This window comes from Vigna angularis, chromosome 4 (genome assembly GCF_016808095.1).
Source record: "Vigna angularis cultivar LongXiaoDou No.4 chromosome 4, ASM1680809v1, whole genome shotgun sequence".
Taxonomy (NCBI): Eukaryota; Viridiplantae; Streptophyta; class Magnoliopsida; order Fabales; family Fabaceae; genus Vigna; species Vigna angularis.
This window is the reverse complement of record NC_068973.1, coordinates 39,973,813-39,990,383: the sequence shown is the minus strand read 5'-3', so window position 1 is coordinate 39,990,383 and position 16,571 is coordinate 39,973,813. Positions and strand designations below refer to the sequence as shown.

The following is a 16,571-nucleotide window of genomic DNA, read 5'->3' as shown; positions in this document are numbered from 1 at the left end:
AGGATAATGGCGCATCATACATAAAATTATATAAAAACTCATAACGCATAACAAATATCAAATTGATTCCTGTAAATTCAGATTAAAATTGTGCTTCTTGAACATATTACATAAGCAAAACAAAAATTATAAAGCATTGCATTACAAATCACTCTACATAATCAGCAACTAGAACTGATATCAGTTTTGTTTACTCCTACCATTCAAAAAGAGAAGAGTTTCTATCTTTGTACGTTTCTATAACGGATTATATTAGATTTTGGTAACTTTTTAGAGGCTTTAGACGAAGCAAGAGAAAAAAATCTGTGCGAACTGCATTTGATCTGTGATTTTGGAGATCTAAGAGAACAGGTGGGGCCACCGAATCACTCCATAATCAGCAGCTGTTTCCTCACTCTATTGACTTCATTTTCATCTTGCACATCACTGAATTGTGTTCATGTTAAGTGTATATTCAAGCTAACAATAACATCATAAAACAAACAATCTTAACAGTCAAGTTGCCAGAGAAATCCACCTTCTGTGAAAAGTTTCTGCTCTTCTTAATATATCTAGTGGTCAAAGCACCAAAGTAGCTAAATTGCTTTTCCCCTTCAAATTTTGTAGCTGTATATAAAAGGTAATGTCACACTACTTACATTTGTTGCTCCTCATCAAATGTTAGGTTCATGCAATTCCAACTATATCAGCATAATGCACTTACAGTATTAACACATCACTTACATGCTGTCAATGATTTTCTTCAGTTATTTTGTGGTTTATCAATTGAAGAAGCGAAAAAAAGAAGAAAGATGTTCATGTTGGCGTTATCTTAAAGTTAATCTTATTGCAGGGAAAAAGGGTAAATAAATGTTAGAAATCAGAAGGGTAGGGAAAGTGAACCTCAGAGATTAGACATAGGACACTTTCCATCTGTTTTACATTAACAAATATAATGTAATCTCAAATCTAATCTTACAAGGTGAACAACCGAAAGTTGCTCCGTAATAAATGGTTTGTTTTACACTGAATGAAAGCGACATGACAGAAAAAAAAAAAGGAGGATGGATATGCTTTTTGCAGTTCTCTTGGAACAAAATATAGTGTGGCTGAATTTCAACCCAATGTTCGTCATTGAAGATTAATGTAAAGATATATGATTAGTTGTTTATTGAAATAGTATATATGATGATTGACATAGGTTGTTCAAAAGAAGGAAAAATAGAAGAGAGTTCAACCAAGAAACATTTATACTTTATTTGATCCATAGCAAAGGGCGAGGTGATGCTGATACATTCAGAATCCTTATCATCCACGCATATCCCTCACCCGAATTTATCTCTCGAGCTTCCCTTTCTGTTTCAGAAGCTTTATGATCACTCCACTACCAATTCAAGTTGCCATTGGGCTCCACTACATTCATTTCTAACCAACCACAGATTGGTATCCATGCTCAGATTCCATAAACTAGATGCTTTGAAAGGTTTGGTCAAAGAGACTCACCCCTTGAATTCTCAGCTTGGGTAGTTCTTCTGCATAGACAATGGATCTAATTCTCAGACAGCAAAAAACAAGTATATTATTGTTTTGTCAAACTACACTAATTAAACTACCTTAATTTTGTCCTATCATCTGCTGCTAAAAGCATTTTCCAGACATAGTTAGCGCCAAGATCAGCAAAATTATTAACTAGAATCTAAAAGTTTCCTCGTGACATATTACCTTCTATCCCTTGTACTAGTTCAAAGTTTTACCTCGACTAGCATCGACTAAAAATAAAGTTAATTTACTGTTACAAACTTTATCTTATCAAACTCATTTGATAAAATTGAGTTAAACTTAAAATTTACTGTTTAATATAATATAAGAGATATAGATTAATCCTAACAGTTATTGATTGAGTCTTTGTTCATTTACTGTTTAATATAATATAAGAGATATAGATTAATCTTAACACTTGATTGAGTCTTTGTTCAATCTCTTTTAGATATGTTGAAAACTCTATATTAACCAGAGATAAAGTCATTACACGAAACCATATATAGAGTTAGTAAAAAAAGTATTTTGACATGACCCTTTTATTGTATTTTAATTGTAAAATATTAAATTAGAATTGGGTATGGCGAATTTGATAGACAGTTATTGAGAAAATAATGTAGCAATGGAAGAAATGTTGTCTGCTATCTTGAATTCATAGGCTTCACATTTCAATATGGCTTTTTGCAGTAGTGATGATTAGTTGAAACAGACCCTTGAAATTAGAGTGATAGGAAGAGGAGGAAGAAGAGGATATATCCTTAGAGACATCGGTTGAATAAACTGGGAATCCTTATCAAACATGCATGTTTGTTTCCACTATAAGCAAATCAATGGGGGCATTCAATTGTTCTTTCTTTACAACTAGTGCTGTATTTTCTTCGTGAGGTCCCTTCTTCACAAGTTGAACGTTTATATATATTCTTGATATATACTCTTGGTCGTCTTATTGTAGATGTTACACCATTATTGCTACTCCAAACAAGTTTCAATCAATTCCTTTCGCAGTCACCAAGTTTTTGGAGGAATAAATTATCGATCGACAAGAGAAGCCATAAAGTGAAAAACACAAGAAAAATTCCACACTCACCCATTAGCTCTCTCATATATGCTGTGTTTCATAACGTTAACGTTTGCACCAAGCTCGATTTAATTTCATTTGCTTAAAATAAGCATTAGAGACCTTCGATCAACTCACGTAAATAGTGCATATGTTTCATATTACGGAGTTGACTTGAGAGCTAAGATAATGGATAAGATGTTACACCCATGATCTATGTAGCATACACGACACACTTTAACATGTGTAATATAAAAAATAAAATGAAAGATATAAGATTTATTCTTTATTTCTTTAATTATAATAGAAGTTTATGTAATAAATTTATAGGTTTATGAATTTTTAGAAAATTATCTTTATTAACACTATATTGGAGTTATGTGGAATAATCATTTACTCGTGCAGAATTAAGATAAGAAACGGCCCAGATAAAAGAAATTCCAATTCTGTGAGTTGTGGAATAATCATTTGCAAAGAAATCAAATCATTGATAAAATTGGTTTTATTCGAGATGTAAATCAACTGAAAACGTGAGGAACAATCAAATTGAATAATCTCCGACAAAAGAAAAATAAGCAGAAAAGCGTATAAATGTTCGGCAGCAAGGCTTTCAGATATCTTTATACCCATAGATAATTGTCATGGTAGTGGGAACGTTATTGGTTAATTGCGATAGAATGTCTTCATGATAGAATATGCCTTGGAGCTATCGGTGAACTTTGGTTTGTTGCTTAAATAATTTTTTTAACTCTGTTTTTTTTTTCCTTTTCTGCAAAGACGGATCTAAGCACCTTTTGTAAGTCCAAATCACATAAGGTATTAGCATAGACACATGCATGGGTCCAATTCTGCCAGCCTGTTGTATTCTGGTCTGAGATGATAGTTTGACATCAGAGATGTGTTGATAAAAGATTCAGTTATAAGAGATGAGATAAGTTCTATTATTCCAGCACCTATTTTATTGTTGGATGTCTCTTTTCTTATATATTCCCATCAAATGACAAGTCATGCAATGTTTTTGTTTTTCTTCCATCTGATTATGTAATCCAACCCTCTGCATTTGACATGAATGATATTTTTATTAACTTCCTTTGTTGTAACATGTCACCAGTACGTGTGCAGGAATTTAATAAAAGGAAATCAAACTGATAAGATATAGATGAAAAAAGCTTTACATTATTTTTTTTATATTCTTTTACTAAAATATTCTAAAGCAACGATACATAGATATTGTTTTTCTTTGGCCAATGGGAATGGATCCACTGCAGCATATGTTCATAGAGCTATTAATCTTCCCTTCGCATCGCACTGGTAGGCAAATAATTCTAATTAAAAAGGATTTTGATAAATTTATTTATTTAAAATCAAGTAAATGTGATTTCGTGAACATGAGTGTTTGGAAAACAAAATGTAAGAAAATAACTTTATATATTTATGATTTAAAATCCTTTATAAAATATGGTAAGAATATTAACGAAAGAGTCTTCATTCTCACTTTTGTTTTCCCATTGTTCAACATAATGCAAATATGCTTTCAAAGTTTTGATATCAACTTTCTTATACTTATATCTTCGACGTATACAGAAATAGCCTTTTTTTCTCCCTCAGCATGAGCTCACATTCTCAATTACTCAAGAGACTCTCCATAGTTTACTTTGAGTAAAAACCAAAAATTCAATACTAAAATTGGATCATAAACATATGATTTATTATAAACATCTTCCCTTTCAGCTACTAGGTAACATAACAATTTTGATGGATGGAGAGTGTATTGAGTTATTTTAAAATAAGTAGAACGAAATTGAATCCTCTAAAAAGAGTGAGGGAAAATTGAAAAAACTTAAATAATAAAACAATAAATTATTATGTCAACATTTAATTACTCACTTAATCTCTATACTTATAGAAAAGATAGATTTTATGTATAAAGACTAAAATGAAATATGCCCAGTCATAAAATTTAATAACATTTTTATGTATATTAAAGGATGAAACTCCGTTCATAACAAACTGAGATCGATGAAACATTTTTCAAGGCCCCCGAAAGAAGGCCCAAATAAAAAAATTGGCATATGCCAAAAAAATGATGAAATTAAATTAGTGTAAATGTGTAAATTCCAACTGCGTAGTAGTACCAATTACTTTTTGTAGAGAGCCTGACAAAACAAATATACAATGCTAAAATGTGGTATTTTTCTTTATCCCGTGTAATAGAAGTTTAAAATATTATGTAGCACTTTGAATTGCTAACCAGAGCTATGACCAATGAAAAAGAAGGGAGATGAGAACCGGAATATTGAACACGGGGCACAGCAGAATTCGCTTTCCAAACTCAAACTACCCCAAATTACTCGACTTAAGTGTCTGGTGACTCATAAGCCACAATGCCAAATTCATGCTGCATGAAATCTTCACTAGGTCTGTAATACTTGTCTGGAGAGTACAAGCCCAGGTTAGATACTTGGCTAGTATACAGGCAAGCAAATCTCTCAACCTGCACCACACAAGTTCATTAGAAGAATCCTCATTCAGTGAGATCATACGACTATCGTGATTTACGAAGAAAAAACAAACCACCAAAGAAAGTCACATTTTACCTGATGAGCAAAGCGAGAATTCTGATAACCAGTTTTCATAAGCTGACCCCATGGCTCGTGAAACTGCAATGTTTTATGGCCAATTACCAACATTGTATAACGCGTAAATTGGATATATTGCAATTGTTCCAGACAGACTAATAAAAAGAAAGGGGACTAAAGATAATGAAAAACACTACAGGAGAACTTCCTACCCTTTGATGTAATTTTCTTTGAGCTTCTTGATGCCTTAATCTCACTCTCTCTCTCTCAAGCTGCCAATGAAAAAAGCCTCTTATCAAATATGTAAAATTGGGTTCCATTCATGGAATGGGAATGGTTGTAAGGCTCAAACCTCCAACGTATCAAGTTCTGAAGATAACTTCTGCTTGGAATCAGCATCTGGATTCTTGAATCTGAAATAGTGCACCACTCATAAGAAAATAAACCGACAATAAGGAGAGACCTATATGAGATACCTAGAGTTATGCTTACTTGAGAGACCACTTCAAATGATGTATTTCATCCTCGATGCGGTCACGCTCACTCCTCAAGAATTGAAGTTCCTGCAAAAAACTACTCATGAAAAAATCTTCCTAGATGCAAATTGACATGTGAGAAGTACGCAAATGCAATCTTTGTTTAAAATGCCAGAAGTCCACACAAATTCTTGTATACATGACTTAAACCAATAATTTTCTCTAATTTAATTTTTATGCAGTAAAGCATTGACATAAAAGTAAAACTAATCCCATAGACAAAAATAATAATAAGCACCTTGCGGGTATCCCTAGATTCCCAGAGAAGTTTAACTTCCTTCTCAAGTTCTGGGACTACAAGCATTGTTCTCCATCCTGCTCATTAAACAAATCGCATCAAAATCAAATTTAAGTAACTTAAATTGAATAAAAGTGAATATCATAAGGAGGATTAAACATTGGGTATGATAGGTTTCTGATAAAGAAACCTTAGCTTTCACCCAACTAACACATTCAACAGAGAACTAGTTCTGTATAACCTCTGACTTTATTGATCTCCAAGAAAGAATACAAGAATGAAGTAATAAGGGAGCCAAAACTCCCCCACAAGACTAACAGTCTGTTTATACACTTGAATTGCCAAAAGTCCCTCTCCTCTCCCCATCTCAACAATTTATACAAAAGTATATTCCCGCTCTTCCTAACTGTTAACACAGTTGGCCAACTAACTCCCTCTAACTGTTAACTAACAGTTGACTAACCCCTAACCTCTCTTCCTCCTTACATACACTCTCAACTTCCTATCATTACCCTCCCCTCCATTTTCAACCTTGTCCTCAAGGTTGAACTCCGGAAATTGGTCCTTGATTGTTGCTAAATCTTCCCACGTCGCCCCTTCTACACCCCCGGTCTGCCACTCTACCAACACCTGTCGACACACCTCATCTCCTTGCTGTATTTGTCTGTGCTCCAGTATCTTTGTTGGCCAAAAAGCAGGTCCCGCTGCCTGCAACTCCTCGGGTAAACCTTTTTCCACTATTTGATCTCCCACCGCTTTTTTTAATTGAGAAGCATGGAACACCAAATGAATTCGCGCTGCTTCAGGAAGCTCTAGCCTGAAAGCCACATTGCCAACCTGCTGTAATACTTTGAATGGCCCAAAATATCTAGCTGACAACTTTGGATGTAATCGCACCGGCATGGACGACTGTCTGTGTGGCCTTATCTTCAGATATACCCAATCCCCCACTTTTATATCCACCTCTCTTCTCTTTTTATTAGCTTGGTGTGTCATCAAATCCTGGGCACGGCTTAGATGATATTTCAACTGCTTCAGGGCCTCATCCCTCGACATGAGATCTTGTGCTACAGCTTCAACCTGTGTTTCTCCTGGAATAAACCGACTGAAAGAGGGAGGGGGCCTTCCATATACGGTCTCAAATGGTGTGCATCTTGCTGCCCCTTGGTAGCTTGTGTTGTACCAAAATTCTGCCTAGGGTAACATTGGATACCAACTCTTGGGCTGTTCAGAACAAAAACACCGCAGGTAACCTTCAACTATGCGGTTCACAACCTCCGTTTGCCCATCCGTTTCCGGATGGTAAGATGTGCTCATTTTGAGCTTAGTCCCTTGCATTTTAAACAGCTCTCTCCAAAAAATGCTCAAGAATAAGGGATCTTTGTCACTCACCACCGACACTGGGATCCCGTGCAACCTTATTACCTCCTTAGCAAATACATCTCCGACTGTCTTTGCAGAATACGGGTGTTTTAATGCCAAAAAATGAGCATATTTACTCAGCCGATCAACAACCACCATAATAGCATCATATCCTTGCGACTTAGGTAGTCTCACTATGAAGTCTAGGCTAATTTCTTCCCACACTGCCTGAGGAATTGGTAAAGGCTGTAACAAGCCCTGAGGGGATGCTGTTACATATTTGTGTTGTTGGCACACTGTACAACTGGCTACAAATTCTGTAATTTCCTTCTTCATACCCACCCAATACAAAGATTGGGCTATCCTTCTATAAGTTCTGTAGACTCCCGAATGCCCCCCGGTCTTTGTCACATGAAATTCATCCAGTAACTTGGGAATCCAAGTTGAGTTTGCAGATATTACCAGTCGACCTTTATAATGCAGCCTTTCGTTCTCTAAAGTGTACGCCCCATGCGAGTTGGAATCATGTTTCAGACCAGCGATCACCTTCTGTAACTCTGAATCCTCCTCTACCTCCTTCAAGATCTCTTGGAAGTCTGGCCAAAATGGCTTAGAGATAGCTTGCAACTCCCTTTCTTCCCGTTCTCCTTCATGTTTCCTCGAAAGCGCGTCAGCAGCCTGGTTCATACTACCTTTCCTATACACAATCTCGAATTCATAACCCATCAACTTCGCTAACCAGTTTTGCTGACTCTGGGTAGTAATCCGCTGCTCTAACAAATATTTCAAGCTACGCTGGTCTGTGTGCACCGTAAATTTTCTTCCTACCAAGTACGGTCTCCAGTGTTGGATGGCTAATACCAAAGCCATTAACTCCTTCTCGTAGATTGATTTACTTAAGGTGTTCTCCGACAAGGCCTTAGTGTAGAAGGCGATGGGTCTCCTGTTTTGGGTCAGCACAGCACCTATTCCTCCTCCTGAGGCATCACATTCAATATGGAACTCCTGGTTGAAATCGGGTAACTCCAACACGGGCCCTGACGTGATAGCTGCCTTTAATGCATCCATAGCTTGCTTCGCCTGCTCATTCCACGTGAATCTCCCCTTTTTGAGTATTTCTGTCAATGGTTTTGCTATTTTGCCATAGCCCGCTACGAACCTCCGATAGTAACCGGTGAGCCCCAGGAACCCTCTCAACGCTTTTAAGTTTCTGGGTTCTTCCCATTCAACTACCGCTCTAATTTTATCACCGTCCATTTCCACCCCTTGTTCAGAAATTTGATGGCCCAAGTAACATATCTTCCGTCTTCCAAAATCACACTTTTTCCTGTTGGCCACCCACCCATTGCGTTCCAGCCGCTGCATCACCACACCCAGCTGCTTCAAATGGTCTACCCAGTTTGGACTATAGACGAGAATATCGTCGAAAAACACCAGCACCCATTTCCTAATATACGGTTGTAACAGCTGCTTCATTGTACTCTGAAAAGTGGTCGGCGCATTCGTAAGTCCGAACGGCATCACGAGAAATTCGAAATGTCCCAGGCGGTCTTGGCCACATCCTCCTCCTCCATCCTGATCTGGTGGTACCCAGATTTCAAATCGATCTTTGAAAAGTACTTGGCCCCTCTTAATTCGTCCAGTAGCTCCTCTATCACCGGAATAGGAAATATGTCCGATACAGTAGCCTTGTTCAGAGCTCTGTAATCCACACAAAAGCGCCAACTCCCATCCTTCTTCTTCACGAGGATGAGCGGGCTGGAAAACGGACTCGTACTGTGGCGTATGATCCCGGCCTTCAACATATCATCCACCTGTTTTTCGATCTCCCCTTTTAGAATGTGAGGATAGCGGTATGGTCTCACATTTATAGGGTCTACACCCACTTTCAACTTGATTCGGTGCTGTATGTGACGTGTTGGGGGTAGCCCGTGCATATCTTGGAATAAGCGATAGTGGGTTTTCAGCAGCTTTTCCAGTTCAGCCTGCTGCTGGCCTGTCACATCTGTTCCCCCCTCCCTCTGTTCTTCCAAACGGGTTCGTCGCTTGTTTCGCCGATTCCGATCGCGTCACGACACCCATTGATCGCGCACCGAATGGGTTCGTCTTGAGTCCACTAGCCTGGCTTCCCTGCGCTTTCATCATCGCATCTTCTACATCACGCGCAATCCTCATCGCCTCCATCAACGCCAATGGGTTCTGGATCCGCACTTGACCCTTCACGTCCTCCCGCAAACCAGCTAAGAAATAGCCCATCACCTGTTCCTCTGGAATCCCCGTCGTTTGCCCCATCAATACTTCAAACTGACGTACGAATTCCTCGACTGTTCCTTCCTGACACAGAGTAGCCAGTCGCTCGAACACGGTCCCCCTGAATCCACCACCAAAACGATTAACCATGGCTTCCTTCAACCCGTTCCACGTTCGGTTTCTCGCTTTCTCTTTCCAGAAAGTGAACCAGTACGCCGCGCTGCCCTCCATGCTTACGTAGGCGACCTCCACCTTTTCTTCATCGTCCGTCACCCTTTGTATATCGAAAAACCTTTTTGCCCAATTGAGCCAACTGAGCGGCTCGTCCCCGTCAAAGGTGGGTAACTCAACCCTTTTCCTCCAAGGCTTTTGTGCTCCACTTCGTTTGCCGCTTCCACCGCCTCTGGTCTCCTCATTCCCTCTGTGTCGGTTATCATTCACGGAGCTATCCTCCGAATTACTCTCCGCGTGATTTCCCTGTTTTTCCAGCATCTTCATAATTTGTTGTAAATCGCGACGTACTGCCGTCGACTCCGCCTTCATTCCCTCCACTGTTATCTCAATCGCTTCTAATCTTGCTCCTGTTGTCGTCTCCATCTCTTCACCTCCGCGTCCACAGAATTTGGATCCGGCAGGTCGGACCAAATTGATAGGTTTCTGATAAAGAAACCTTATCTTTCACCCAACTAACACATTCAACAGAGCACTAGTTCTGTATAACCTCTGACTTTATTGATCTCCAAGAAAGAATACAAGAATGAAGTAATAAGGGAGCCTAATCTCCCCCACAAGACTAACAGTCTGTTTATACACTTGAATTGCCAAAAGTCCCTCTCCTCTCCCCATCTCAACAATTTATACAAAAGTATATTCCCGCTCTTCCTAACTGTTAACACAGTTGGCCAACTAACTCCCTCTAACTGTTAACTAACAGTTGACTAACCCCTAACCTCTCTTCCTCCTTACATACACTCTCAACTTCCTATCAGGGTATCTACACATAAACAAACAAACATCAACGTCCCCTTTCTCAATTACATTACCAGTTATTATTATTTCCCCTCCCACAATCATAACCACATTTCTCTCCAAAATTTTAGGTAGATCGATTAAAAATGGAAATTTTTTAAAACAGAATAGTTAAGAGGATTGATGGATATACCAAGAACCTTTTTGCTGCGTAATATATCTCCATAAATATGATCCCCAACGTAGAGAACCTGCATATAAAGCATTTAATTTTTTACAGGAAGCTTCAGTTTAGTGACAATCATCAATTACCTGAATCAAAATCAGCAGCTGTTTTAAAATAAACAGCTACTTAAACCAGAAAACCGTGATGCAACTTACCACCGTTTGTGTGTGTTAAAAATGGAAAACCAGAACCAAAAAAATATTACCTGAGAACTAGATTCAATGGAAAGCAGTTTATGAAGATGAGCAACATTGCCTCCCTACAACAGATATTTACAATCAGTACATGATACTGAAATTCTGATCGTCAAAACATTTATTAGATAAAGACCCGACTATTAGAAACAACTTTAACATAAATTGTTTACATAAACATATAGACAAATGATCTTTTATTTTAGGTACGATAATGATTATACCTGGAAAACTGGACAGGCATGATTCTTTGCTTCTGTGAACAACCTTGCTGAGGTATTACCCACCTTTGAATAAAAAGATATAAAGGTGTTTATACATGATCTGACAAAAGAATAAAATGCTATTCAATTGTGCTAACCTGGGGCATGGGAGAGCCATTATCTGTATTGAGAAGCATTCCCGTCTCAGGCACAACCTCAAATAGGTTGGCACGATTTTCCTCATGAAAAAAACCCGGCTTTGCACTGTAGGATTATAGACTTGAACAGGTTAGCACGGAAATCTACAAATTTCAATATATTTGATTGCTGTAAGACGCAAAAAGTTAACTTTTCATATTGAAAACATTGTAAAAGTGAAACACTGTCTAAAAATGTATATTTAGCCAGTTCATAAAATGAGTAATGCATATAGTTCAGCAAAAGAGAGGAAGACATGTAGTGTAGTCCGGTGAAAACAAATTCCAAATGCTATTCAATTAACAGCACCAGGACAAAAGTAAAATCAGCAAGGTCCCTGGTTCACCCAAACATTATTTGTGCAGCAGTACGCAAATAAAAGGACTATAATATAGGAGGAAATTCACGTCAGTGCAAAATAATAAAGGCAAACATATATATAACAAAGTACGTGTGGTAGGAGAAGAACATGACCTGCCAGTGATTACAACATCAAAGTATTGAAGCCAGAAAAAATTGTTACTGACATCTTCCATGCTGGATCCACAGAGGAAATTCATGACAATGTTTGTATAGTCCCATAAACTGCGAATCACATTTGAAAGTGAAAAAACTTAGTTAAAATTTTCATATAGAAGGAAACCAACTAGTGTTTTTTTCCAAAAAACCATTTTAAAGCATTTTCTATCACATTCCTTCACCATATTTTAGAACACTTTCAATCCTTATAGTATAATCTTGCAACAAATATCAATTAGTATCACTGCACATGACTTTCCCACACGGCACCATGGATTAGTTTACAGAAAAACAATGCTATAATATCTTCAGACATAAATTAATTGTTGTATTAATCATTAATAAACACAGAATAGTTTGATTATTTCCTCATAGCTGTTAACAATGTCTAGGTGAAATCGTAACTACCTATTTGTCACTAAAAATGTTGCACGACCAGAGTCTCTGAGCATTTCAAGCATGGGCACTATTGAGGAGTCTTCATTAATATACCTGATGGATGAAATTTAACAGAAAAATGAAAAAGGAAAGAAATTTATTAACAATTCAATCATAGTATATGAATTTAAGAACACAACTTCAGAAAGAAACAGGTAGTGCAGCAAAAGTGTAGTATGTTATTGCTAGCATAATAATTGTTTGTCTATTTCTCACTTTGACAGGTTAGCAACTTTATATCCATACCTTTTTGGTTCTTTAGCAACCATTTGCTTCAATGTTCCATCACGGTGACACAAATCAACTGCAGCTCGAACATCTTTGTACATGCGAGCATAGCTGGAAGAACAACAAATAAATTATATATGTATCATGATGTACTCACAAGTAGCTATTTACTGGCTGGTTGATGGTTTCTAAACAAATAGATAGAATGCTCATCCATTACTCCATTAATAAACCCAATTATATATTTCCAACAAAAAGAAGTACTCAAATTTAAGAAAGCTCCTCACTTTGCAAAAATATGGGAGAGACTTACTCTGGCACACATAAAGAGATTGCTTTTGAGTTTGACACTATCACCACTCGGTCAAATATGAATTTTCAATATTTGAAGTGAAAAATAGACGTTAATGGCCTTATACCGATTATAGCACTACTCTTTTACTTCACCTGCCTACTAGGTAATGGTAACGTTAGATTATTGTTCAAATGGCAGTTGGCTACTTTAAGCTTTTACGCCTCTGTGGGACTCAACTGACGTCAAACGTTACGGTGTGGTTTTCTAAGTATGTCCACACACATAAAGAACCCTAGTAGTGTATCAATCATAAATGATAACATACAAAGCTCCTTTTAAATAACTATAAAAAATTGCATCGTGTTTGAATGAAAAAAAAAGCCTTAAGTCCTTGTATTTAGTTGGTATAAGAAAGCATTTAAAAATCTCAAAAATAAAATTTTATGCAAGCAATGATGAGACTCACTCAACACCCTCTTGAATCTTGCCGGGATTACAATCCTTGAAATCAACCAATTGAGCAAACAAGTAGGCCTCCGCAAGTGAAAAGAGAGTATCAATTAGAGCATAATCCGGTTCATCAAAGGAATCACGTATTAAAGTATTTCCATAGGTTCCAACTTTATCTTCTTTTGACAACTCTCTAAATCCGTGATAGGCTACTTTCACATACTTGTGGCGATCCATCTGAATACATTCATCCATCAATCAAAAAGAAAGAAGTCAAGGCAATCTGTTAATATACTATTTCAACGGGGGAATTGGTGACGAGAAAACATTTATCTAGTCTATACCTTCAATATGTTTCCTCTTTTTTTGTCAAGAACCAAGCCTCTGACCATGTACTTCCAGTTAAAACACCAATTTAGTAACTGCAAAATATAAAAAATATTTTTAGCCAAATATAACAGAATGTAAGTGTCATCATACCAGCAAAGATTGTGAAAATAATAAAACTCTTTAACAAAATTAAGTTGGACGAAGTTAGTAAACTACATAAAAATACACCTATCACACCAACCCTTACGTCATGATTTTTTTTCTTATCAGCAAAGACCCTTACATCATGATTGGTGCATGAAAAAAAACAAACAGATTACCTCACGAGGGTATCCCAAATCATAAACCAGCTTTTTAATTGTGCCTTGATAAGCAAGAGATTCAAAAGTTTCAGGCTTGTACTGTGCCAGAGTATAATCCATGTCAAATCCCACAGCAACGATGTTCTTCATATTCAGTGATCGATTACAGAATATCTGCTTGCTTATTTCAGTTTTAAATCCATGTTCGGGAGATGACCATACACGTGGCTGTTTTCTGCCATCACTGCCAGGCGAACCCACCAATCCTGAATCATGTACACCAATTTCATGGTTGCCGTCCATTGAATATTGAGCATGCAACGGATTAACTCCTGATAGATTTAAGCCAGCACAGAGAATAATAGAATGAAAATGATCAGGAAACACTTTTCGTAAACTTAAAATCCTAAGGAATTAATAATGAAACTATAGCGTTGCCTATTTTCAGAAGAATTAGCTCGGTAGAATGAGTTCCAATATTTTCTAAATACATTTTGTTTAAAAACTAATTGAACGAAGCGTGGAAAAGAATTATAATCCCTTCCCTGAAAAATAACTCAAACATCTTACCTTGAATGTGATTTCTGAAAGAATTATAGCGTAGGTACAATGCACGAGGCTATGTTCCAACTCTAGGAATTCCCCAAGCTAGGCTCCGAGAAACACCTATAAATTTAACTTCCGAATTAAGAAGAGTAATCCTCTAAGATGCTAGTAGTATCGAATATTCCCCTCCAATCCATATTTCACACCTAATGCTGTAGTTACTACCTCTATGATTCACAACAAAAGATCTGCTTAACCATGTATGCAAGTCAACAGCACAGCAGAATTGAAAAGGAGAATTAAAACCATAGTTTCATGTCGTTAATGAAGTTTTACAATAAATGTCAACATATTGCATGTCCATTTCAATTAATCAGGGGACAATTCGCAACGAGTTCTATCTGAGTTTTAGTTGGATTAAAAAAGCTTAGAGCACAAGAAATCCTATTGAGGAGAAAGAAAAACAAAACAGAGGATAAGAGAAGGGAGAAAGGAGAAAGGAAGGAAGCAACGAACCTGGTGACGTGGCGTTGGCGACGGAGTGAGGGCGTTTGGCGCAGATTCCAGAAAAGAAGCGAAGGCGAGGAGACAAAAGAGGTGCGAGTCGAGGAGAGAGATTGGAGAGAGAAAAGGTGAGGCGCCCCTCGGGAATTCGCATCGTGCAGGGATTAAATAGGCGTGGACATGGTGGAGAGAGCGAATGGGAGGGAATCAGATGCCGCGGGCACTGAAGAGTTAGCGTTTGAGGCGCAAACGCGAATGCAACAACAAGTTCGAAATTGGAATGGAAATGCAGTTCCACCAGCATTTACCGCTTTTGCCAAATTAGCATGCCTCCGAAACCTATTATTCCCACCCTGAAATTTGGATTAGAAAACAGTAATAATCAATTGGCGTTGGTGAAGGAACCGATTCCCACCTATTTTATTACAATCTATCTATCTATCTTTGAGGAATAATAGCAACAGAAGCCATAAACTAAAGGAAATTTGGGTGGGGAAATGCGAGATGTGTAATGGTATATTGGTGGAAGTAAAATAAACGAGGGAGAGAGAGAATTGAGACGATGGATGGTGGCATGCCACGTGGAAGAAAAGGGAGGGAGCGTGCGGGTGCTGGGAGTTTTTTGGTTTTGTAAATTTCTGCTGATTTCTGGCTCTGGCATGGATAAGTAGCGCCCGGCCACAATTTTTTTTGGGTTGGTTTTCATTTCCCATACACAATAGTTAGTCAATACGCAGAAAGGATCAGAATCAGATGATGATGATGATGGTGCCATCCTTTTTTTTCTCAACCTTTCTTTCTTTTTCTCACATTTCCACCTTCCATCCGTTAACTTAACACCACAAACTTTATCCCCACGTGAATGTCACGGAATCTATCTATTTCGTTACTGCCTACATGCTAACCAGTGATTCAAAATTCCTTATTGCTTTTCATGTATTCTCCAGTAATCACTGATCAAAAAATTAATTCTTTAACTAACTAAAGCTGCTAATTAGTATTCTTTATTGGTTGGATATATTTTAAGCCAAGATTATTATATTACTTTTAATTATTTTATTTTATAGGTTTTTATATTTATTTTTGAAGATGAAACTGTTGTTTGAAAAATAAATTATATTTCAACGGTTTAAACTTATAAAAATGTTGTATGAAAATAAATTACAAAACTCTAAATAAATTGTAACTTTTGTTCATAAAAGTATAATATCTATTTTAGATACGGTTGAGGTCTCTTATTCAAAGCACTTCAAGTTGTTCTGGTTGGATAGGCTCGCTAATGAAATTCAAGTTATGTTGTTTGCTCTTTCTTCTTTTTGTCGAAACTGTGTTAGTGGTTATCTCTCAAAGGCACTCAAGTCAATGATATAACTATGGTTAGCACAACAAATGATGCATATAGTGTATTTCATCTCTCTCAAGTCATACTTTAGATATTTATTTATAATAATTGTGATGGTCTTTACGTTTTGCTGATTTAATGACAACTCAATCACACCTTAATTTCTATTAGAGTTTAATGGATTATTATCACAGATAATTTGTCTATACTTTTAGGTTTGGGTGGTCAACCCAAATAGATAACTTGAACGGTCAACGTCATTCTGAAAAGTCTTAGGTTAAAAAAAA

The 16,571-nt window shown here is 37.2% G+C and overlaps 1 protein-coding gene across 2 annotated transcripts; it reads right to left on the bottom strand.

Annotated features, from left to right (window-relative positions):
* Positions 1 to 4,646: 4,646 nt before the first annotated feature.
* LOC108318732 (uncharacterized) lies at positions 4,647 to 15,710 on the bottom strand. 2 transcript variants are annotated; one of them, XM_052876037.1, is made up of 18 exons: positions 14,955 to 15,094; positions 14,463 to 14,558; positions 13,911 to 14,224; positions 13,605 to 13,682; positions 13,277 to 13,497; positions 12,534 to 12,626; positions 12,258 to 12,341; positions 11,805 to 11,915; positions 11,291 to 11,396; positions 11,154 to 11,216; positions 10,941 to 10,994; positions 10,703 to 10,760; positions 5,929 to 6,005; positions 5,647 to 5,717; positions 5,507 to 5,567; positions 5,367 to 5,426; positions 5,173 to 5,235; positions 4,647 to 5,069 (listed from the first exon to the last, which is right to left on the bottom strand). In XM_052876037.1, the coding sequence occupies exons 3-18, from the start codon at positions 14,193 to 14,195 to the stop codon at positions 4,932 to 4,934; spliced, it is 1,623 nt and encodes a 540-aa protein (XP_052731997.1). In that variant the 5' UTR covers positions 14,196 to 14,224; positions 14,463 to 14,558; positions 14,955 to 15,094; the 3' UTR covers positions 4,647 to 4,931. The 2 variants fall into 2 exon arrangements, with proteins under 2 accessions (XP_052731997.1, XP_052731996.1); XM_052876036.1 differs by lacking the exon at positions 14,463 to 14,558 and having other exon boundaries at positions 14,955 to 15,710.
* Positions 15,711 to 16,571: the final 861 nt, after the last annotated feature.